The sequence below is a fragment of the Sciurus carolinensis genome, chromosome 18 (genome assembly GCF_902686445.1).
Source record: "Sciurus carolinensis chromosome 18, mSciCar1.2, whole genome shotgun sequence".
Classification (NCBI taxonomy): domain Eukaryota; kingdom Metazoa; phylum Chordata; class Mammalia; order Rodentia; family Sciuridae; genus Sciurus; species Sciurus carolinensis.
Window position 1 is genome coordinate 15,228,748 of NC_062230.1, and position 23,981 is coordinate 15,252,728.

Consider the following 23,981-nt stretch of genomic DNA (forward strand, 5'->3'; position numbering starts at 1 on the left):
CACAGGAGAAGACATTTCTGACATTTCAGCCCCTGTATGTGGTACTGTGTTATGGCAGTCATAGGAGCCTAATGCACACTCCCTTGTCGAAAGTATTTCTTGCCATGATTTGGCCCTCTGCTCAGATGGGAAACAGTCGTGGCATAGACCTGGGTAGGAGACATCTGGGCACTACTGTGTCTCGTAGCTTGTTTCTGCATCTATATCCAGAGTTGATGGCCAGGCTTCTGCCAAGGGACTGGTATGAAAAGCGCCAAGCAGGCCAGGGTTCTGCTGGAGCTTTCGGAGTTGGGGGAGTGGGGCTGGAACGAGTAGCTGGACCTGGTCTGACAGGGCAGGGCCTGGGGTCTTGCCCCTGGGGCGTGGCCGGGGCGGGGCTTTGCCACGGGGCGGGGCGGATCCGGGGCTCGATGTGCTCGGCGCTCCCGCAGGCCTGCTCTGAGCTCGGCTAGCCGCCCTGCGCTCGGGGCTCATCGCGCTCGCTGAAACACGGCACCGTCGTCATGTCGACCGCCATGAACTTCGGGGCCAAGAGCTTCCAGCCGCGGCCACCGGACAAGGGCAGCTTCCCTTTGGATCACTTCGGTGAGGGTGGGGGTCCCCGGGCGGGGTCGCCCCGGCTCGCGAGTATTCGGCCGGGTTCTAGGGGCGGATCGGGGGGGGGGAGGGCCCAAGAGAAGGGAGGACCCTATGGGAGGGTCCTAGGAGAGGGGTGGGTCCGAGGGGCGGATCCTAGGAGGATCCTATCTGAGGCCGGTGTTCTGAGGTAAGGGTCTGAGGCGAGAGTTCTGGAGGGTAGAGCCTGAGGAGAGGGCGGGCACTAGAGGTCCTAGTGGGGGAGGGTCTTGGGGGAAGGTCCAGGGTAGAGGCTGGGCCCAAGGATGGATCCTGAAGGCTGGTCCGGAGTCACCACGCTCTCAGCCTGGGCGTTCCGGGCTTCAGGTTCTGGGATCCTGGATATTGACGCTCATAGCCAGCGGTGCTCCAGGCCCACCGCAGACCACTGAACTGGGCCTGCCCTGATCCCCATTGGGGGCTGCAGGGAAACATGCTGGGGGACCCCGTGAACTGAAGGTCATCCATGGGGGCGAGGACCCTCCTAGTGGCAGCTGACAGGGACTATGGCTCTAATATGACAAGTATAGTAACACCGAATTCGCAAACCAAGATTTGATTCAGGTCTTCCTTGCTTTTACTCAAGAGCATGGTGCCCAGAACATAAGCAACTGTTGTTAGCAGTAAACTCTCCAGCTTTCTTTCTCTCTTTCTTTCTTTCTCTTTCTCTCTCTCTCTCTCTCTTTCTCTCTCTCTCTTTCTCTTTCTCTCTCTCTCTTTCTCTTTCTCTCTCTCTCTTTCTCTCTCTCTCTTTCTCTCTCTCTCTTTCTCTTTCTTTCTTTCTCTTTCTTTCTTTCCTTTCTTTGGTGCTGGGGATTGAACCCAGGGCCCTGTGCTTGTAAGGCAAGCACTTTACCAACTGAGCTATCTCCCCAGCCCCACATTTTTAAAAATTTTGAGACAGGGTCTTACTAAGTTGCTTATGGCCTCACTAAGTTGCTGAGGCAGGATTTGAACTTGTGATCCTCCTGCCTCAGCCTCTGGAGATGCTGAGATTATAGGCATGTGCCACCACTCCTGGCTAAGGCTCCAGTTCTTTAGGAACTGTTATGCAGAGAAACATTTTTTTATTTATTTTATTTTATTTTTTAATGTTTTAAGTTGTTGGTGGATCTTTATTTTATTTATTTATTTATCTGTAGTGCTGAGAGTTGAACCCAGTGCCTCACACATGCCAGGCAAACGCTCTACCACTGAGCCACAAACCCCAGCCCCAACATTTTTTTTATTTTTATATTTTTGCACTGCTGGAGATTGAACTCAGCCTGGCACATGTTAGGTAAATACCCTACCACAGAACTGCATCCCCATACTAAAGAAATATTTTTGAATTATGAAGTCTGTAGTTGTTACAATTGGGAATTAAATAATTCGTCATTAGTGTCTTGCAAAATTGAGAAGTTCTGCCAGTCTCTAAATGTTTATGGTTAGAATTTTGGATTTGGGTAAGCCATTGAGATATGCCTCTGTGGAAATTAAGCCTTCTCAATAGATTTATAGATCATTGTTTCTTTCCAAACATTTTGTTGTGGAATTTTCCAAAACAAGGTAAAGTTAAAAGAACTTTTAAAGTAAAAAGAACTTTTACCATGAACTCCGCGCCCCACTGTCTCAATTCTGTCCTTAGCATTTTACTGCACTTGATTTTTGTCTTTTGCAGTTTCATCCATGTTTCTGAAGGAACCAAGGTTTGTTTTTTTGTTTGTTTGTTTGTTTGTTTTGCCTGTGCTGGGGATTGAGTCCAGGACCTCATGCCTGCTTGTCCCTGTAAAGGAAACAAGTTTGAAGGGGACGGTGGTGCTGCTCTGAGGCTGCTGTGTTGGCAGCTCATGTTTACACTGTGAAAAGAAGACACTTTTCCTTATCCTTCTAGGTGAATGTAAAAGCTTTAAAGAAAAATTCATGAAGTGTCTCCGTGACAATCATTTTGAAAATGCTTTGTGCAGAAATGAATCAAAAGAATATTTAGAGTGCAGAATGGAAAGGCAAGTACAAGTTAACCATTATGACTTCCACTTGCTACTTCTTCAGCCAAAGCTTTGATTCCACTAAAAGGCCATTATTCAGCCCTGGAGTTCAACATGTATTTCAGAACCATGGGCGTTTGCTGGTATAATGGAAGCTTATCAGATGAGATTGTACTAGAAGCTTTTTGGCAATCCTGGGAACCGTTTCTTGAGTGACAGCAATACCCATGATTGCATTCCTCAGAGCATTTTCTGTCCAAACTTGGGTGCTACTGACCTGTCATTAAGGTTTCAGAATTGTATATCATAAAATGCTGAGTCAAAAGATTTGAAGATTGTGCGGGTACACGGTTTATTTCTTTCATATTCGCAGACTATAAAAATATGCACTGTGTTGTTTTGTTCCATTTAAAGCTGTTTGGAATGTGACAGGGCAGACAATAGACTATTGAAGAAATGATGAAAGGTGAATGATTCTTCCTGTCTTAACCAGAATTCATCAGAGTTCACTTTTAAACAAAACATTTCTGTGAAACTTTTACTTAAAATAAGAGCTATTTTAATCCTTAATGTGACAAAGCTTGTAATGTATAATTATATGATTGTGGTGGGAGCTTCCATTTTTGCTTTTTTGAGGCCATAGTCGACTCCCAAAGGAATTCAGCGTTCAAACAGGTTGACATCAGTGGTCCCCTTAAGCCCTCTTTTTACTTTGAGCAACAAACTCAGACACTTCCTCAAGGTTCAGATGTGTGCCATCAGTGGACTGTTGGTACTATAAGGGTGATGTGCTTTGGCAGAGTGGACCTCTTGTGAGGCCCTTGTCCTGCCTTCAGAGCTGTTTCTTGGGCTCACTTACAGGGGCTTCAATCTGTCCGAGGGCCACACCGAATCCAGCTCCTACTACTTCTGAATTACACATGGGTTGGAACCACATTTTTGAATGTCTTAAACTGATGGATCTTTAGGAAGCTTGAACACGCAGCTTTGGAGAAGAGTGATCTCTGCCTGTGCCTGAGGGCGTGAGCAGGTCTCTGCTTCTCCCAAGCTCAGTTCCCTGATCTTGAAAATCTGCATAAGAAGTTCTTCAGAGACAGGCTGAAGAAAGTTAGCAAATAAGATTAGCATGCCTGGGCAGACCACAGAGCTACATACAGACCACAGCTGCTCCTACCTGGGGTTTCCTCAGAAGGTATGGTGGGTTTGGGAGCTGGAAAGAAGGTTCCTGGCCTGCCCGATGAAGGTTTCCAGGCAGCACTCAGTGCTGCTTGGACGCAGTGGGTAAGGACAGCAGGAGAAAGGACATGGCTGCCCCAGCTTCCAGTGGCTTCACTGACTGGTCAAGTGACATTTAGGCAAGTGTGCAGCTGTGTATGTTTTGGTTTGCTGAGTTATTTTGACCAGAGAATTTTGGTTGATTTGTTGTTCATGAAAATTGTCAAACATCATAAAAGACAATCAAGTTTGGTCCACCCAGGTCAGGACACACACCTGCTGCTGGCCTGTGTACATGTGCACATGCACGTGCACACACACATGCACATTTTTAACCATTTATTTTCTTCCCTTATTCTGTGCTAAAATCCCAGGTATTTTTTACCCCTTCTTACTTTCCTATGCATCTTTTCAGAAATTGGACCTCAATAGAGTTTTGAAAGTTTTCATGAGGGCTTGGACTATTTCAGCTTGATGGAAAAGTAGGTGCACATCTTGGAGGACTATATTTTCTCATAGAAAAAAATGTTAAAATTGGGATTACATTGTTGGCAAAGACTAATGCATAATAATCCAAGATCTCAAACCTCTGTAATAGTTTAGAAAGATCAGGTCTTGTCTTAGGGACATGAGGTCATACATGTGACCTGTGGAGCATCTCCACCTCTCACCATCCACCCTGTGGTCGGGCAAGGGTGCCTCCTGCCTGGAAAGTGAAGGAGCACTTAGTGTGACTCAGGGACTGTCAGCGTTACTGCCATTATTGCCCTAAAGAGCAGGAAGCACAGAAATATTCCATTGCACTGAATCATGAAGTTAAATACTGGGAAATGATGGCACTGGGATAAACGGGAGTAATTTTACCTTTTACGACGATTCCTTCCTGAGTGATTCTTGGGGGGTTATCTGAAGGGCTCCGTCCTTTAACAATGACTAGGAAATGGGGAAATTTTTTTTGGTTGATTTACTTAGGGTTAAGGGAGCACCAACACCATTCTTTAGCTCTAGAACTTGCCGACTTCTGTGAGGACTTGTGGGGATCTCTTGAGCTGCATCCTCTCTGGCTTGTGGTCTTTCCTCTTTGTTCCTCTTCCTTCTTGAACATCAGTGGTGGCAGCAGGGCAAGCACAGCTACACGGCTTCGTGTGGTGTCTGTAACAGACTCCACGGGCAGGCCACCTGAACCACTTGTCCCAGGTTGTGTAGGTGGAAGTCTGGCAGGAGTCTCTGGTTCTAGAGTCAAGGTGCCAGCAGGACTATCTCCTGCCCTTTCCAGCTGCTAGAATCACCCGTACTCCTGGGCTTGTAGCCCCTTCCTCCATGCTCATAGCCAGCTGTGGTGCATCTCTGATCCTTTTGCCATTTCCTCTCTGGCCGAAGCCAGGAATGGTTCTCCAGCCTTCAGGATTCATGTGATCAGATGCATCCACCTGCATAATACAAGATGATCTTATCTCAAAGCCTGATGCTTAGCAGCTTAGTTCCCTGTCCCCAGGTGAGGTGGCATTCTCACAGGCTCCAGGAATTGACATGTACATCTTGGGGGGTCATTATTCTATTGGCCAAAGTCTAATAGGTTGTTGTGAAGAGCTGTTGGCCAAATGTATTCTTTACCAAGATATGGGGAAAATTTCTTACTGTTTGCCTAACTTGGATTCAGGAAATATGAGTTCCGCGTTGTAGAATTGTACTAAGTGGGATCGTGCAGGTCTGAGGACATCTGGAATGAAAGGGGTGGGCCCAGGTTTTGTTGGCCTGGCGCCACTACTAGTTCGTGGGATGAGGCTGCGATGGGAACAGACACCTGGTTTTATCTCTTGCTGTCCTGCTCAGCGGGCAAGTCTCAACACTTTAATCCTTTGAGGGGCAAAAACATCTTTGCTTTCTCAAATTTGAAAAGCACAGAGGTAGGGCACCAGGAGAGACCTCGGCAGTCCTGTGAGGTATTCCCTGCCACCCGCCCCCGCGCTCGGAGCCCTTCTCCCTGCCCTCTGAGCCTGCGAGAGGCAGGGGAGGTGGGAGGCCCGGCCAGGGCTGCACAGTGCTCGGTGTTGAGCGTTGACTTTAATGGTTTTGCCTTCTACCAGCACAGGAGGAGCTGACACCCAGGTGGTTGGAGAGAAGGGGCTGGCTGCCCGGGGTCTGACAGGAGGGTCTCTTGTCTGATGGGGCTAGTGCCCTGGCTGTGCAGGCCTGAGAGGAGCAAGATGGAGCCCACGCTTCATGTATTAAATGTTTCAAAACTAGTAAAATTATGAAGTAGTATGTTTCCTCCTGCCTCATGAGATACGCCTTCATGAGGACCTGCAGGCCGGGTGTGAAGAGGTTCTGCAGCCTGCACACATCTGCCCCAGAATGCAGCCGGCCTCCTCAGCCCTGTTCACCCCCTGCCTCATACACCTGTGTGGACACCTGCTGATAGCCAGGCTCTCTCCACACCCTCAGCAGCTGCCTCCTTTAAGTTGTGCATGCTTCCCCCCATGAAGGCAGGCCACAGAGACCCTCGGAAGTGTCTGAAAGGAGGTGTGGAGGCTTTGGGTGGGCACCACCCTGTGGGGAGGGCACAGGCAGAGCAGCCCATTGGACAATACTGCTCTCTGTTCCTATGACAGAATGGGGTGCCAGGAGCCCCCAGGAATGGATGCTGTGACAGCAGGGCCTAGGTAGACCTTGCTCTTGCACCTTAACAACTTCCCATTTTTCTTTTAGGCAGCTAATGGCACAGGAACCGCTGGAAAAACTGGGATTTGGTGACTTGATAGATGGAAAATCAGAGGCAAAAAATAAATCTTAATGAGAAGATGACCATGGACCATGTCCAAGGGACACCCTGAGGCGAGCACAAGGCCCTGCTGCCGTTGGTCCTCACCCACTGCGTGTTCCTCAGCAGCGGGCCTGCAGCGTGCACCTGAAGCCAGGCAGAGGCACCTCCCTTGTCTACTCAACTTGCGGGGGACTCACCTGTCTCCTGAAGCACCCCAAGTCACTTTCAAAAATTTTTGTTCCTTTTAGGGCCTTACTTACCTTATAAGATGCTTTCATCTTTAAATCTGTGTGCATCACAGGGTCCCAGGAGGCTCTTGTGATGGTCCCAGTGATGGCCCATGCCACCTTCACACTGCGGTGTCTTGGTAGCGCTCCTCATTGACGCACCAAGTGTGCAGATTCCAGTCCCTGATGGACACATTCTGTCAGGAAATAACCTCCCTAGCAAGGCGTTGCCCTTTTCTGTACTCACAGATAGGCATGCCAGTTCATTTCCTTTCTTCCTTCTTTTCCAATAAAACTAGAATACAAAATAGGAAGTGAGAAATGATTTGGCTTTTTGACACATTTGGCTTCTTTACTTCTTTGTTTATGCCTAGCACCAACTATCTTCATAATCAAAGTTTCATTTTCTAATTTGTTTGAGTATATTAAAAAACTATATATTTAATGTCAATAACTTATTGTACTGCTGAAGGATAAAACATCAATTCATTTGTAGTTAGACTACAAATAAAATATTTTATTTCCTTTGTAGTTAGACTAAATTGTTTTCTAATTTCTTTACCCCATCATAACACCTACACTCTTTCCCTGCTGTGCTTGCTCAAAATCCCTGAGTGTGTTCAAGTAGCGGTGCCCCAGCATCAGTTCATTAACCAGTACTTACAGTGGTGGCTCTCGGCCCAGGTGTTTTTCTTTTTTTAGTACCGAGGATTGAATTCAGCAGTGCTTAACCACTAAGCCACATCCTCAACCCTTTTTATATTTTATTTAGAGACAGTCTCACTGAGTAACTTAGGACCTCGCTAAGTTGCTGAGGCTGCCTTGAACTCATGAGCCTCCTGCCTCAGCCTCGCAAGCCTTGGGGTCACAGGTGTGCGCCACCGTGCCCGGCACCCAGGTCTTTTTCAGAATTGCCTGTGGGTTGCTCAGCATCACAGGTATCCAGTGCTGAGGCGGGACATCTGGTTGGTTCTGCTACACCAGAACCAACAGAGTGTTCATGTGCATCTGGGCCTGTTTGCGCTCAGAGCTGCCTATTTCCAGCACTGTTGGGAAGGGCTGGCTCCCGTTCAGCTTGTGGAGGACAGTGAGAGGAGATTTGGAGGGGAGGAGAACCCGGGGCATGTACCTGCTGATGGTGGGCCTTCTCCAGGCCCAGCAGGAAGGGCAGACAAGCCTGCCAGTCCTGGACCCTGGAAATGGGCCCCTCTGCACCATGGGCCTGAGAGGGGTGGAGCTTCTCAGCTCATCCCCAGTTCTGTGTTGAAGGTTTTGAGTTTTCTGTGCCATGGTGAGCCTTTCTTGACTACACATCCCCCAAGGCTGTTTGGCTGGGTTCATTTCCACATGCCTACTGAGCACAGTTACCACGGGCATGGGTTAGCACCGACTGCTCCTGTCTACAGTTGGTTCAGCATTTGATCTCTGTCATGCTTCTCAGTGTGCTGCAGATTTGGGCCTTATTATTACATTTTAAAAGTCTTAGTTTTTATCACCAAGCCAAACTGAACCATCTGAGTATTTTATTTTGTTTTTATTTTTATTAATTTTTTAGTAGTGAGGATTGAACCCAGGGGTGCGTAACCACTGAGCCACATCCCCAGCCCTTTTTATTTTTTATTTTGAGACTGGGCAGGTCTCACCAAGTTGCTTAGGGACTTACCAAGTTGTTCAGACTGACCTTGAACATGCAGGCCTCCTGCCTTAGCCTCTGGGATTATGGCACCCAGCTCTCCTGTAGTGTATGTACAGTGTTACAGATGGCAGCATGCTTGGCAATTGCAAAGTATTAAAGCAACCCAGACACCTCATGTGCTGCGATGTCCACACAGCGAGCACCGGGACAGCTGTGGAGGAGGACAAGCTGAGCTGATGTGGTGAGTGGTGCCACGACACACTGGTAAGCATGGAGAAGCAGAGCGCACAAGACCCCTATCGAACGTTACAGAGGACAGGGAGCAGGAAGCCACGTGGGGGTCCACTTACTTGTACAGAAAAAATCAGGAAGGATAAACCAGAAACTAAAGGGCACCAACCAGGCGGAAGCCTTGGGAATGAGGCCTCTGAGCACCCGCGGTAGAGTCCTGACTGAACCATGCTCCAAACACACGAACCAGGATGTGGGGGGACCCATACTGGGACCCACTGACAGTGGGAAGGTGCAGTGGGCTAGGTAGCTCTGGAGGATGTATTTTAACCAAAGCTAACAAAAGATCTTTAGGTAGCGAGTTTTTTTTTTCACATGGACAGTGATTCTGGTAGCATGTATTCTAAGATGGGAAAATTAGAAGTGCGTTGACCTCCCAGCCTTCTATGAAGAGCTAGCTGTAGGGCTAGGGGTGTGTGCGCAGGCAGGTGTGAGCTTGCCAACGTCCTAGCCCTTGTACGTGGAAGACCGGGGGCCATGACACCCAGCCCCAGGTCGGGGCTCTGACATTCTCTCACAAGAGGAACCAGGGTCTTGGTGGAGGCTAGGGCCAGGTCAGGGAAAGGGCTTGATGAGCCCAGAGCATCTGTGCCAGAAAGTCAAGAATTGCTGAACAAACAACAGACTTGTTGAGAGAAAGCAGGAGGCAGTAATGGAGCTCCCAATGGCCAAATCTGAGGTAAACTGAGCAAGAAAAGAATAATTGTAATGGGCTGTCGTCCATTACTAATACCATGGGGCCACACTGGTAGAAATAATTGAATAAATACATTAGCGGTAGAAGGGACAGCTCTTCCTTGTTAATTCTGATTGTATGGAAGAAATGATGGGGACAAAGTATCTTGTGTGACAAACATCAGTGATAATGGCTGCAGGTGAGAACCCACAGTAGACAGTGAAGTCAGTGGCAAAGTGTGAGGCAAACGAGTCTTGAGAAGCCTCCGCTCCAGATACTTAGTGATTACAAAGAGAATGACAGTGACATTACAGGGGTGATCACTTGGCCATGTAGTCATCACCAGGAATGAGACTCACTGCAGCTCATACCCAACATCGTGCGCTGAGGACACAGCTTTGCTTCTGGGACTTACTTGCCCCAAATACAGTCTGAGTCTAATCATGAGGAAACATCAGACAGATTCACACTGAGGAACATTCCCCAAACGGTTGCCCATCAACACTGTCAAGGTTATGGAGCTAGACATGGTGGCACATGCCTGGCTTGGGAGGCTGAGGCAGGAGGATCACAAGTTCTAAGCCAACCTCAGCAACTTAACAAGGCTCTCTCTCAGGAAGGGCTGGGGACGTGGCTCAGTGGTTAAGTGTCCCAGGATTCAATCCCCAGGACAAAAAGGAAAAAAGTGTCAAGTTGTAGAAATACTGGAACTATCAGAAGCTGAGCAGACAGAGATGTGAGGACTCAGTACCATGTGGATCCTGGCTTCCAGGAAGGGACACTGGGACATTCTTTAGTGCTGAGAGCTTGCAGGTCAGCCAGTAGAGTGGCAGCAGCACAGATTTCCTGCTTTGATTCTGTTGGGAGGCTGTGTGCAGTGTTATTTTGGGGGGCTGGGGGTACAGCCTCTGTCTTACTGGCACAGCCTTTGGAAGTCTGAAATTATTTTGAAATATAAAGTTTAAAATTTTTGTATGAACATCTTTGTAGTTGAGCTTTCTGTATACATGATTAAATTCTCATTTTGAAATAAATTTCAGGCAGGGATAATGCAGCAATAGGAAATCATAGGAAAGAAAACAGGGCCGCCCACGATGGCACCACTGCACGGACGACTCCAATTCCTTACACGGGAGCAGGAGTGGCCTGACCCTGGTTTTCTGGGTTCAGTTTGCAAACATGGGGTGCCTAGGAACCCAGTGGCCTATCTTCCCAACAAAGCTTCCTGTAAAATATTTTTGGTAGTCCATCACTTGTCATATAGAGAATGTGTTTTACTTGTTCTGCGCACCTGCCACCACAAGCCATTATAACATCATTAAAAGGTGCCCGGATGACTGGGGGTGTAGCTCAGTGGCACAGTGCTTGACTAGCACGCGTGAGACCCTAGGTTCCATCCCCACCACTGCCAAACAAACAAATGGTGCTTGGAACGTCTTTCAAGAGCTCCCCTTCAATGTGACATAAATCAGGTGAATTTGAGGCAGCCCTGGTCTCAGGCATGGACCCATGATCCCCTTTTCCCAGAAAAATGAGGACTGACCAGAGGCCAGCAGGGCCCCTCCCTGGTCCAGCTCTTGACCCCCAGGAAGGGGAGCTGCACATACTTCAGGGTTCCACAGGCTGAGTTGTTGGGTCCCTGCCCCAGGGACCCATTCTGCCGGGCCCATCCACCCTGCCTAAAAAGCAAGTCAGATTCTCCTGGCAGTGGGGTCCCCCATGTTCATTTTTATTGCTGCCCTAATTCCTCAAACCCAGTGACTTAAAGCAAAACAAACACATTGCAGGGTGGAAGTCAGAGTCTAAAGCAGGTCCACAGGCTGCGTTCCTGCAGGCGGCTCTGGAAGGTCCACTGCCCACCCGTGCTTGATGCTAGAGCCACCTGCACTCCCCAGTGGTGGCCCTTCCTCCATCTTCAAGTCTCACCACCCTGCTTATGTCTCTCTGACTCTGACCCTTTTGCCTATGTGGCCTTCAAGAGCCCCAAAAATCTCCCCATCACTAGACTCTTAGTTAAATCCCATCCGTGGAGTCCCTTCCACCATGAGAAACACCATGTTCACAAGTTCCATGGATTGGAACCTTGATGTCTTGGGGACATTATTGTGCCCACCACACTTCCCCAAATGTGAAGGACATCAGCAGTGATTCTCACCTGAGCCACAAAGGCAGCCCTGTTTAAGGGACCCTGAACCCCACCCCACTCTACTGCTGATCCCAGGAATAACCCCGATCTCTTGAGTAGCTGTGGCTGGCTTCTATCATTTTTTTTTTTTTTAAGTACCAGGAATTGAACCCAGGGGTACTTAACCACTGAGCAACTTCCCCAGTCCTTTTTAATTTTTATTTTGAGACAGAGTCTTGCCAAGTTTCTCAGGGCCTCACTACATTGCTTAGGCTGGCCTTGAACTTCTGGTCCTTCTATCTCAGCCTCCCGAGCCGCTGGGATTACAGGCATGAGCCACTGCACCCAGAGGCAGCTGGTTCTCTGATTTGTTGGCAGCAGTCACATCATGATGGAGATTTCTCAGGACTAAGTTTAAATCCTAAATTTTTCTGAGAACTTTGGCGCTCCTTGCTGGCAAGAGATAAAAAGACCAGTTATGTGCTTAACGGACAGGAACGGGAAATTGGAGCAGCCCACCACGCGCATGGCGTGGGCCCCACTGGTGGAGAATTTGTCTGTTTGGACGAGTTCTAATCTGTGCAGACAGGGAGGGGCCTGGAGCACCGCACAGGGGACGTTGGCAATATCGGGGATGCAATTGTTGGAGGACATGCGGCTCTTTCTTCCTTGTATTTTTATGACTGTGTTTTATAACAAGCATGTATCATTTTTATAGAAACAATAAAATCATTAGTTTAAAGAAACCCCTTGTGTTGAGTTGTGGTTCCACATCCTCTATAAATTATATGCCTCTGTTAATTTCACATTGCCTGTGAATATAGCCAGTCGGCTAATTTCTCCTGGCAAACATCGTGTTGGCTTGTGAATCGGGATGCAATATGTACCTGCTGCTGTTCCACAAGGCACACAGAGCTTCCTGGGGGCCGCGTGCTGCATGGGGACAGGAGGCACCCAGCTTGTCTCCCTGATGGCATCATGGGCGCCATGGGGAGGGATCCTATCTGCTAGCTCTGTTTCCCCTGGTGGGAGACTTGAGCATGGCACAGAGGGACCCCGGGAAAATGTGGGTGGCCTTCACACTGGTGCCGGAGGCTGGAGACCACAGCCCATGCTCGGACCTCTTTGTCCACGCTGCCTCCTCGTGGCTGTCTACCTGGGAAGCCAGAGCTCCTATCTTGGTGAATATGATCTCACCCAACTTGTGCTCAAATTAAATCTTTTAGTGAGATTAATGTCTTCATGGGTGAGAAAGTAGGGATTTTATTACTGCCAGAAACACTAAAGAACTTCCTATTGAGCCACAGGACAAGTGACTTTGTCATAATACTGTGAACAAGATCATGAGTCTCCAGCCTTCTGGAGAAGTGAAATCACATCTCAGGGCCATGCTCACCGTGTGCTGTAAAGTGAAGAGAGCGCTGGAGGGTGGAGAGGTGCCTGGGCCCTGTGCCGGCGCCAGGAGGGCCCCTGTAGCTCCTGTTCTGCTGGCAGCCTGAGCGAACATCACCGCCACCTTAATTTCATTAGGGAAAACACATCCCATAACTGCAACCAGGACGCTCTATAGGATGGGCCCAGGGGCTAGGAAACCCAGGTGGGCACTTTTGTGTAGGAGTTCAGGGTACAATGGATGCTGAGCCTGGGGAGCTCGCGTGCTTGAGCTGACGGGAGGTGAGGGCCCTGTGTGCTCCTGGGTCCTGATCCGGCTTTTGACTCCCCCTCTCTGGCCCTCATGGCTGGAGGAAGCCGCGTGCTGTTCAGGCGCAAGGCAGCACGGCGGGTCTGCAGTCGTCACCGCTGCCCTCTGAAGGCTCAGACTCTGAGCCTGAGCCTGCGGAGTCTGGAAAGGAAAGTAGCACCGTGCTGAGCACACGCTGCACCCTGGAACCCTCAGGTGAGTTCAGCATGTGTCTGTGGCTGCCAGAAAGCCATGGGGATCCTTGAGCCAGCGCAGCAGGTGCCCTTGTGCTGATTCAGCAGCTGAAGGAGGCCTGGCCTCTGTTCCTTCAGACTCTGAACACGCGACCAGCCACCACAGAATTCAGACCACATAGAGCCACCCCACCGGGTGAAAACCTGCGAACTCAGGGAAGGGAGGCAGGGATGCAGAAACGAGAAAAGGTCACTGTCCCCAGGCAGGAGGTTCCCCCTTCTGTCCCACTGTGTCCTGGGCACTGAGCACCTGCTCACTGTGAGGCCATCCCTGAGCTGGGGACATGTGCTCTTCTCCCAGATGGGTGGCAGGGAAGAGGCTGTCTGGGTCCAAGGCCAGCTGTGCTCTTTCTTTATACCCCGCAGGGTCAACTTTCTAAGAATAGGTTCCTCTTTCCGGTCCTTGCTGGTGACCTTTCCTGCTGCCGGCCTGCCGACAGCCTTGTGTGCCCCTCCCTCTGTGCTGCACCACACCCTCTTCTGGGCCAGAGGGGAGCCTACCTCTTGGTACAAAGGACGTAGGAGCAGGGGCCCATCTGGCAGACCAGAGTGTGTGGAGCAGGAGGCTGTGAGATAAGAGTCAAACTGGAAAGTGGCAATACAGGAGCAGAGGCCGAGGCATAGGCCCCAGGGAAATGTCCAAGCCCCGCCCTAGGCCACCCACCAGGCAGGTACAGGGAATCTGCTGAGGCTCAGCTGGAGCATTCCGTGCCTGCCAGCCACCAGGCCTGGCCTGGACACAGTGGCAGTTCCGGCCAGGGGACACTGAGCAGACATCTGGAGCATGTAGTCACAGCGACACTGATCTGTCTGCACTCCACATCCCTGGGTCAGGAGCACCAGTCTCTCAGCTCAGGTCAATCAAGAGCCACTCCAGAATATTTACCAGGGAATTCCAGCACCTGAACAGAGCTGGGGCTGGGGACAGAGAGCAGAGGGATGTGCCAGGCTGTTGCCCTCATGGGCCATCAGTGTGGTTGAGAGACGAGGGCAGGTCCTGTGTTTCTGGGGCAAGAGGTGTTTATTCCAGACCCTGTGAGAGGAAACCCCAGTTTTGAGACAAGGACAACACAGCTCTGTTGTCATTTCCCACAACCCCTCTCCAGGGCTCCACCACAGAACCTTGACTTCCAATAGCACCCAATCTTGGATGTTCCCAATTCAGCAGAGGAAAACACGGCTGCACAGGAGGGGCTCTTTCTGATGACTCATCTCCAGAGCAACAGGGCTAGGGAGCAGGTGGAGCCAGCCTGGCATGTGGCAGCAAGGGTCCTGTAGACTGGACAGACAGTTCCCTAGGTGGGAGCGCAGGGGTGCTGGGGAGGAGACATGCCTGGCAGAGGTGAGACACCTCTTCTCCAGGCTTCATTGCGTGACTGGCCGGGAATTGATCCTCTCTGAAGATGCTGGGGAGTGGGTGATGACTCTGAGGGCACGAAATCTGCGGGGCACCTGCCTGAGAGTTTCACAGAAGCCTGGCCATTTTAGGTACAAAGGGAGCTCTATTCAGGAATGCCTCCCACTCACCGCAGGAGAGTCCTCACCTGGGGAATCAGAAACACTGTGGTCTGTCGCCCCCTGCTGGATGGTGGTAGCACTGCAGTCCCTGGGAGGGTTACCAGAAGGTGACAGGGCCCTGTTTCTTTATATTGTGGAGTTGTAAGAGTTCTTTGTAAGTAAATATTTCTTGAGGTTGCTCCCATAAGACCTTAAGATATAGTGCTCAATTGTGGTCACTTAAAGGGAGCTGGGTCCAAGAAAAAAAGATCCCAGCACTCTGTTTCAAGCCTGGAGTCCCAAGTCTGGCTTATGGACCAGCCCCAGATGACCTTTCCCTGCGGGGGGCCTGGGCTGTGATCAGAGAGTGAAGGATGGTGTGTCTGAGGATGTCTATCTGGTCCAGGTGCCATGCCAGGTCCACTGCCTCTTGCCTGCTCCTAGGGCCCCTCTCCATGAGCCCCCACACATACTAGACGCCACTGCTTATTGGATAACTAAGCAGAATTTTTTTTTTCCAGTACTGGGGATTGAACCCAGGGTGCTTCACCACTGTGCCACATCCCCAGTCCTTTTTATTTTTTATTTTGAGACAGAGTCTCACTAAGTTGCCTAGGCAGAACTTGAACTTGCAAATCCTGCCTCAGCCTCCTGATTGCTGGGATTTCAGGAGTGTACCACTACACCCCCCAGAAAATATTTTTAAATTTCTTAAGTGCACCCAGTAAATCCTAGAATCCGCAGCCTCCGCAGAGGCCCCAGCCCAGCCTGTCATCTCTGGGAGGATCCCAGAGGATCCCTGTTTCCAGTGGGCTTTGGGGCCCAGTACTACACCCAGAAAAGCATACTGAGGTCCTGGGAGAGGTGTTACCCTCCTGCTCCCTACTCTTCAGTGGGGTGCCCCAGCTCTGGCCTCTAGACTGAGGCCGGGGTGGTTCCCTGGTCACCGTTCCCAGCCACCTGCTTGCTGAATGTACTTGCCTGTCTCCACAAAGCCTCTCTTGAGCAAAACTCCTTGGAAGCACTCCTGTGCTGCAGAGCATCTTCCCTTTTGATTTTTCTGTTTTTCTTAGTGGAAAAAATTCTTTTTTGTGGGGGTGGGGCAGAGGAGTTGGTTGGGCATGAGCTGGCCACCCAGCTCCACCCAAGCTGTCACTCACTGCACATCTGTCCTGCATTTCTGTGCCTTCTTCATGCAGGTGGGACCCTTCTGGGCAGCTGTTCCCTCGGGGGTGGAGCCTTGCCAACGGGAACACTGGAGTACCCATGGAGGGGGTGACTCCCAAACCCCGCTCCCTCCCTTTGGGAAGACCCTCGAGGTCCCTTCTCTGGGTGTGAGTAGGAGCAGACCTGGCAGAGGGTTGTGGCCACAGTTGCCTGGTCCTGCAAGGGTTCACAAAGGTGAATCTAGTTTTAGGAGGTGGAGCCTGTTCTCTTCCCTTCCTGGTGTGGGGTTGGGGCTAATTCAAATAATCCACCCACCTTGAGACACAGTCCCTGATAAGGATTAAGACCTTGGATGGCTACCCTGCAACCCTCAGGAGAGGCCAGAAAGGCCTCACACGAGTGGGTGACCAGCTCCTAGTTCTGTCCACTCCCATTCATGGGACCTCCCTGCAACAGCCTGGGTCTGCCCAGCCCTCTCCTGGGGGTCCACCTGGCTCCCACTGCCCAGCTGACTCCAGCTCTCTGCGTCCCATGCCCTCAGCCCCCAAAAGGACTTCCTGGACCTCCTGCATGCTTTGGTGGCTCCACACCTCTGGGTCCCTGAGCAGAAACACTGGGGCTGACTCTGGACTCTACCTCACCTCTGCAGATGCCACTGTGTTGCTGGGTCCCAGGGCCACTTCCACCTCAGGATGTAGCTTATGTCTGCTCTCTCTCCATGGTGGTATGTCCCCTGCACCCAGACATCTCCCCCAGACTCTGCCGTCAGGCCTACCCTGCCCAGCAGTCACTCAGCACCCCAGCCCACGAGGTGGGACCCCTGGGGTAGGTATGAATGCGCAGGAACAGTGGGAGGGAAATTGGGGGCACAGCCCAGCCAGGGAACCGGTTTTTCCATGTGCATGTCCAGGACACCTCTGGTCTTGAGAGAAGAACACTGGACCTGGGTTGTGGCTGGACCCCCTTTGCCCTCCTCTCTCTCCCTAGATTAGACTGATCGAGACCTCCCATGCCTCCAGCAGAAGCTGTGGAAAATCCAGACCTGTAGGGAGAGAAAGGGGGTGAGGCCAGGCCCAGGTGACTATGAGAAAACAGTTGGGGACAGCAGATGCCTAGCGGCCCCACCGCCTGATCCCCAGCAGGTTTCTGAATCTGTTTTGTGCAACTGCAAAAAAAGTCAAGGTCAAAATGTGGCTGCTCAGGGGGCTGCAGCAAGCACTAAGACGGGCTCTAATGGCAGACATGGATCTCAGTTCAGGGCCACAGGGGGCGTCAAGGCATCTGCAGGGAGGACCTCTGGGGGCTGCGTGGAGAGTCTGCTCCAGGCCATACTGGGCTTCTGGCCGTGGCTGGCAGTCTTGGGTGACTTCAGCTTGCACGCTTATCGTGGTCTCCATCTCACACAGTACATTCCTGTCTGTCTCCAAATCTCCCCTTGTTTATGAGGACACCAACCATATTGGATTAGGGATGCCCTAATCTAGTTTGACCTCATCTTAACTTGATGTCATCTGCAAAGACCCTATTTCAAATAAGGTCACATCCACAGGTACCAGGGTCAGAATCCCACCGCATCTCTGGGGGACACAGTTCAGCCCGTGGCATGAATTGGCATGTTCTGGGAACCACTGTGGAGTTGCTCCAGCCGCATGGGGGCCACTCTGCCCATGCATTCCTAGACTCAGAACACCTACACCAGGCACATCAGTGGGTCCTTCCTCGCTCTCTGCTTTTGGCACCCTGCCTGGCTTCCTGCCCTTCCTGAAAGGAAGGTGTGCATGGCATTCTCTGCCCCCTAGTTCCACTTTCACCGACCTCAACAGCCTGTTTCTCCGTCCTGGCTGGAGCCTTAGGTCAGCCCAGCCATCCTCCTCCCTGGCGAGGTGGGGATCCCTCCAGCAGCTGCTGTTCAGAGGGACTCTGATGATAAGGCCTGCATCCTGCCAACTCCCAGTCCATCTCACACCCCAGGGCACATGGCTGGAGGGGGGTTCCTTGCAGACGGAGCTGCCTGTGTTTCAGGAAGTATCTGAGCCGCTGGAGATAAAGCAAGCATCCTTATCATGCTGCTGGTATCAAATAGCTGGCAGTGCGGGGATTCCAGGGACCAGAGAGGTTTCTTGGTGGCTGGTATCAATTCTTGCTTTGAGGACCTTGGAAATCTAGACTGCGAGATATCAATTTGTGATAACGAGAAAGGGAACTGACGAAAGTCGGTTTCTTTCATACTCCCCCCAGAGGGGTGCTGGCCACCAGTGTCCTGGACTTAGTCATCTCAGGCTCTAAGCTGGGTTCCGGGAGCTCTGGGGTCTTAAACAAATCCTCATGCTTAGGATAAGGGCTCTTTCCCTCATCTGGGGGCCTCTGTTGGGCAGAGGGAGCTTCAAGGAGGAGTATGCCGGTGAGGAGGGGGTCCCAGGTGCCCCTGTGAAAGTGGCTGCTCTGCTGGGCGTGGCCAGGCTGAAGGCAGGGCCCATCTTCTCCAAGGGGCCTGTCCTGTCCCTGGAAGCTGTGGTCACTCACACCTTCCCGGGAAGAGCCACCCTGCCCACTCTGAGATGCAGCTCCATAGGCTGGGGCACAGGGCCCTGGCTTCACCCTGCAGCTGCAGATGTGAGACCAGCTCCCCATCAAAGTCACCTGCAGACCTACTATGTGCAGTGTGCAGACTAACCTCAGGGGATGCTGCAAGAGCAAACTGCCTCAAGGAGCCCACCACCCAGGGGCTGCTCAGTGTGGCCAAATGGTCACAGGGATGCAGATGCCAGTCTCGTCTAGACCCACACCCAGGCTAGGGAAGTGCTGGAGGAACTGGAATTGGGGGTCTTCACTGCAGCCTTGCATGCCTGGACCAGCAGGCAAGAGTGGTCCAGTGGGCAGAGGGAGCAGGAAGCTCAGGCTGGAAGGGCTTCCTGCCGGTGGACCTTGAGCAGGAGCAGGCAGGAGGCCTCTCTGGCATCCTCACCAGCACCTCTGGTCCTGAGCTGCCCTTGGCCAGTGTCTGAGTCTGACCCACCCTAGGCCAGGCTGTTACCTTTCGGATTCTTCATGAGTTTCCAGCTTGGCCACAGCCAGGGGCGCCCATAGGGTCCCCCCAGGAGGGCAGTGTTCTAGCGATCCTGAATGTCCAGGGGGCTGCTGTAGGGCTTGGTCAAAGGAGCCCTCTTTATTTACGTATTTTTTCGGAACTGGGGATTAAACCCAGGAGTGCTTAACCACTGAGCCACATCCCCAGACCTTTTTATTTTTTATTTTTTGAGACAGGGTTTCGCTAAGTTGCTTAGGGTCTTGCTAAGTTGCTGAGGCTGGTTTTGAACTTGTAATCCTCCAGCCTCAGCCTCCCGCGAGTCGCTGGGATTACAGGTGTGCACCCCCATGCTTGGCTAGCCTTTTGTTTTTGGAGAATGTTTTACATCCTGACATCTCTGATCTATGCACTCACGCAGCTTTGTCTTCAATCTTCCCTCCCTCCTACCTCCCTGGACAATGTCACTCCCTCCTGTCAATAGAAGACAGAGTAGTCGAACAACCCCCAGAGCCACCCAGCAGTGAGGCCACAAACAGTAGGAGACTGAAGCTCATGCTGCTCCTTCTGGCTGAGACCTTGCCTGCTGCACACCTGCTGTTCTTAGACACCTCCTTGTGGCCTTTTCTGTCCCTCCAAAGAATGATCTCTTTCCTGTGGGAGACTTGGATAACTCTGCTGTGTAGGGTGCATGTCTTTGTTGTGGTTTTGTTCCCTCCAGTCTTGTTGTGGACACATGAGCTGTGCATGGCCTTGGACAAGTGATTGAGCCTCTGCAACCTCAGTTTCTCTGACTGTAGAAAGAGTTAAATAAGAAAACACGCTGGGCGTTTCCCCTGATTCCTGGTGCAGAGTTGTCATTAGCATTAGTCTGTCTCCATCCAGCGATATCCTCTAAGCTTGCACTATGTGGCAGGTCCAGAGCCTGGCAGGGGGCCCAGAGATGGAAATGCCACCTGTTTTTACCAAAAAAAAAAAAAAAAAAAAAAAAAAAAGGTTCCAGGCTCATGAAGGAGAAAGACTTGTAACCAGTTAAAGGGAGAGAGCACGCAACGAGATACTCCTGACCTCAGTAATGCACGTGGAAATGGGCTGATGCGTTCCACCTGCAGATCAGCAGAGCTTAAAAAGGGGGATGAGGGAGCAGGCGCCATTGGAGGACACACAGTGCAACCCAGTGGAGGGCCACTTGCAGGGTCTGCCAAAGTTTGGAATGCTCATACGTGTCATATGCCCAGCAGAGCCACCACCAGATGTGAATCCACCCAAAACCCTTGCAGAGATGTTGGTACAAAGGTATATTGTATAGCCTCTCTGTGATTCCAACAGACTGAAGACACCCTACATGCCTGTGCACTGGGTGACTGGGTGAGCAAATCATGAGCCAGTTGAATTTTTGAATAGATGCAACCATTAAAGAAAGGTAGATCCACACGTATCAACGTGGAGTCACAGAGGGTTTGTCAAATGAAAAACAATCAATCTTTCTGCCATGATAACAAAGACCTTAGATAATCAACTTATAAAGATAAAAAGGTTTTTGGGGGGCTCATAGTTTTGCAGATTCCAATCTATAATTGATTCTCTTGCTTTGGGCCTGTGGTGGGGCAGCACATCATGACCCCAAAGTGTGCTTCTGCAAAACCCACCTCATGGTCAGGAAGCAAAAGATAAAAGGAGGAAGGGGCAGTGGTTCCCAGTCTCTTGAAGGGTCCCCCCACCCCCGCTGCAGGGGTCAAAGACTTCTCACTAAGCCGGATCTCTTAGAGGACCAAGTTTTTCACACAGGCCTTTGCGGGGGACATTCAGAATCCAACCATAGCACAACCAACACCCCCTGGTGGTAGCTCTGCAGTACTGGGTGTTCTTAAGGCTGCAGGACCAGACTGGTCTGGTATACACTAAGAACCTGGGCTGCCTCAGAATCACAGTGGGCAGAGCCGGGAAGGGCTTTAATTTTTCAGTCTGGTATGTTTTGATTTATTTCTAACAGGATGTATTGCATTCATAATTTAAGAAAAATGGAAGGAATTTGAAAAGATGCTGGATGTGTAAATGGGGAGACACCCACCCTACTCTGGCAGGTCTGTCACACACACATATTCCCCACCCTCCTGCTCTGGTCCTTCTCACCCCTAATCAGGAGGGGTGTGTCCAGATCCTCTGAATACTCCTCTACTGTTGGTAGGTGGTCGTGGCGGGCAAGGGGTTGGGGGCACTGGGTACAGTATGAGAGTGGGAGGCTCGCCCCAGACTGAGTCCCCTCCAACACTGGAGTTTGTCACCCGCTGGTCTCTTCCCTGAACAGGGAGAGGGTGCACCACCCTTGTTCCCCAGTACTGGGCACACTACCCGCTTTAAGGAACATTGGCGGGGTGTCCTTGGATACAGTCAGGGAGCGGGGCTCAGGGGGAGTCCCGTGCCCTGGGTCCCCTGCGCCTGACCACAGTGGGCGCAGAACACTCGGGGGACTGCAGCCGGTGCCACCCAAGCCAGTCAGTTCTCTCCCGGGGTGCGAGGTGGGGCGGGGTGGGTCCCGCGTGCTGGCGGGCGCGGCTGGGCGCGGGAGGAGGCCGCTCTCCGCCGCTGTGCGCCCGCGCCGCTGGGGGCCGCCCGCGGGCCGAGCCGGCCAGAGCGCGCCGTGCGCCTGGGCCCCGCCGCACAGCTCCGCGCCAGGCGGCCGGCGGCGACACACGGGCGGCGGTGGAGCCGGGCGGGCAGCAGGAATGCGGAACCCGCGCGCGGGCTGAGCCGCGGGGATGGCGCAGGGGCGTTGGCGGGCGGCCTGCGTGCGGCCCTAGCAAACACGACCCCCTGGCCCCGGCCCGGCATCGGCATCGCAGGCGGCATCGCGGCCATGGCCAAGGAGCGGCGGAGGGCCGTGCTGGAGCTGCTGCAGCGGCCGGGGAACGCGCGCTGCGCTGACTGCGGCGCCCCGGGTAGGTGCGGGCCGGTTGGCCTGGGTGCGGGCCGGCGGGTGCAGATCCAGGTGGATGCGGGCCGGGCGGATGCGACTCGGGCAGGTGCCCGCCCGCCCCAGGGACCGGGAGGGTACCCAGAGCGCCTCCGGAGGTGGGGGCGTCGCCGCCCGGCTCTGACCGCGCTAGGGTGGGGCACGGCCCCGAGTGCACCTGCGGGCGGCGGGCTGGGGCGCCTCCCAGCTCGCGCGCCGCCTCCTCCCCTCCCCCGCCAGGCTGCGTGTTTCGCTGTCACCCGCGGACCGCCCGCCGCCTTGCGAAACCTCGGGCTTCTCAAAGAAAGAGGAAATTGCTGGGGGCGGCCGGCTGCAGGGAAGGGACCGCCAGCAGTCCAGGGGTTCTGCTGGGATGTGGGGTCCACCTGGCTCCCAGCTACCTGGAGGTGACGTCATGGCACAGGAGGCACCTTCTTACACTGGCGGAGAGCGGGGGTGGGGCAGGGAGCTGGGGGCAGAGGAGGCCCTGCCCAGCCGCAAGGACCCTGTGGGGAAGGACTCCCGACTCCAGCTCCCTGCACCTAGCTGCTCTGGGGCAGGTGGTCTGGAAAGATGGGCATCAGGACAGGTGAGGCCAATGAGATAGGCCCTCCGCGCACCTGACGCTCCATCTTCCTTGCCAGACTTCAGACTTTGTCCCTTAGTGACCCCTGGTCTGGGTGTTTTCCAAGGCGCCAGGATCCAGTGGGCCCTGTGGTTGATTGTGCTCTCATACCGGCCTGAGCCTGCTCCTCAGCTGCTGCCCAGGCAGGTCCTGGGCTGTGGAGTGAGGGTGGCCCCTAGAGGTTCTCCTGCTCTTGCCACCCGCAGCAGCACGAGGTGCCCCACTCAGGGCCCTCATCCAGGTACACCAGGAGCCTGGGGACTCCCGGCTGGAGCCCCTCAGAGCAGATCTCTCCCCAAGGGGTGGCAGAGACCCCCAAGGGATGTGCACCTTGCCTGGGATTATTGGCTGGAGATATATAGCCTGCGGACACCCTGAGAATAGGACCTGTGTGACTGCCCCCACCTCCCTTCCCTCTGGGCTGGGAAGGATCTCTGATAGCCCAAGGTCCTGGGGATCTGCTGGGCGGCTTGGAGAGGCCACACCAAGAACCCCTTGTCCCTCAAGGGACACAGTGACTGGATTTCCTGGGAAGCTGGCAGAGTGTGGGGCTGAAGTGGCCTTTTCCCTGGCCTCCTGGGCCCTGCTGATGGTGCAGTGGGGCGGAGGTTCCTCACGCGTGCGGCGCCCCTGCCAGCCAGGCTGGCTCAACCGACTCCCCGCCTCCTCCTCCAGGCCTGCACTTCCACATGCTCAGGAAAGCTGTGCCAGGCAGAGCCTGAGAGGGAAGGGCGGTCAGCTCCCAGGCCTGCCTGGAGGCCATGCCCAGGGGAAGGGGAGCTAACCTGGGTACAGATTCACTCCTAGCCACCTGTCCTCCCAGCCCAGCAGGAGGAAAAGGGGCTTCCTTGGCTGTCAGGGCTGCAGTGACTTCTCCTCAGTGGAGCTTCCAGGGCTGCCCACTCAGTGTCCCCAAGCCCCTCAGTCCCAGGGCCATGGCCCTGCAGCAGCCTTGCTGGATCCTGGAGCACAGCCTTGGCCCTCTTAATGCCCAGCACTTCCTGGCACTGGGCCAAGCCACCAGTTTTTCAGAATTGGTCCATGACATCAGCTGCTTGCCTTATCTGACCAGCAGTCCTGTGGAACAGGCCAGATCTGGGATTGCTTCCACTTTACAGCCAGGGGAACTGAGGCCCTGAAAACACCGGCTTTCTTAGGGGACGGGAGCCCCCAAGCAGATGAGGCCTGCTGATACCTGGCCATGCCTGCCCAGGCTGCCCGTGCCAACCCCCCAGCTTTCTGCCTGGCCCCAAGCTTTGGGCA

At 52.8% G+C, this 23,981-nt stretch overlaps 2 protein-coding genes across 2 annotated transcripts in view; both read left to right on the forward strand.

The window, feature by feature from the left end:
* Positions 1-451: 451 nt before the first annotated feature.
* Positions 452-7,319, forward strand: LOC124970818 (cytochrome c oxidase assembly protein COX19). Its single transcript, XM_047534444.1, has 3 exons — positions 452-585; positions 2,489-2,600; positions 6,507-7,319. The coding sequence occupies exons 1-3, from the start codon at positions 504-506 to the stop codon at positions 6,589-6,591; spliced, it is 279 nt and encodes a 92-aa protein (XP_047390400.1). The 5' UTR covers positions 452-503; the 3' UTR covers positions 6,592-7,319.
* Positions 7,320-21,765: 14,446 nt separating this feature from the next.
* Adap1 (ArfGAP with dual PH domains 1) overlaps positions 21,766-23,981 on the forward strand; it is a 42,969-nt gene continuing 40,753 nt past the window's right edge. Inside the window, exon 1 of the mRNA XM_047533209.1 lies at positions 21,766-22,079. Within this exon, the coding sequence (XP_047389165.1) occupies positions 21,998-22,079 (82 nt within the window). The 5' untranslated portion in view covers positions 21,766-21,997. The remainder of the gene's footprint in view (positions 22,080-23,981) is intronic.

What these genes read in the sequence shown, in the direction of transcription:
- LOC124970818 (XM_047534444.1), top strand. Translation starts at nt 504, where the DNA reads ATGTCGACCGCCATGAACTTCGGGGCCAAGAGCTTCCAGCCGCGGCCA. An exon ending in CTTCCCTTTGGATCACTTCG is followed by an intron (nt 586 to 2,488) that starts GTGAGGGTGGGG and finishes TTATCCTTCTAG; the next exon opens with GTGAATGTAAAAGCTTTAAA. An exon ending in TTAGAGTGCAGAATGGAAAG is followed by an intron (nt 2,601 to 6,506) that starts GCAAGTACAAGT and finishes TTTTTCTTTTAG; the next exon opens with GCAGCTAATGGCACAGGAAC.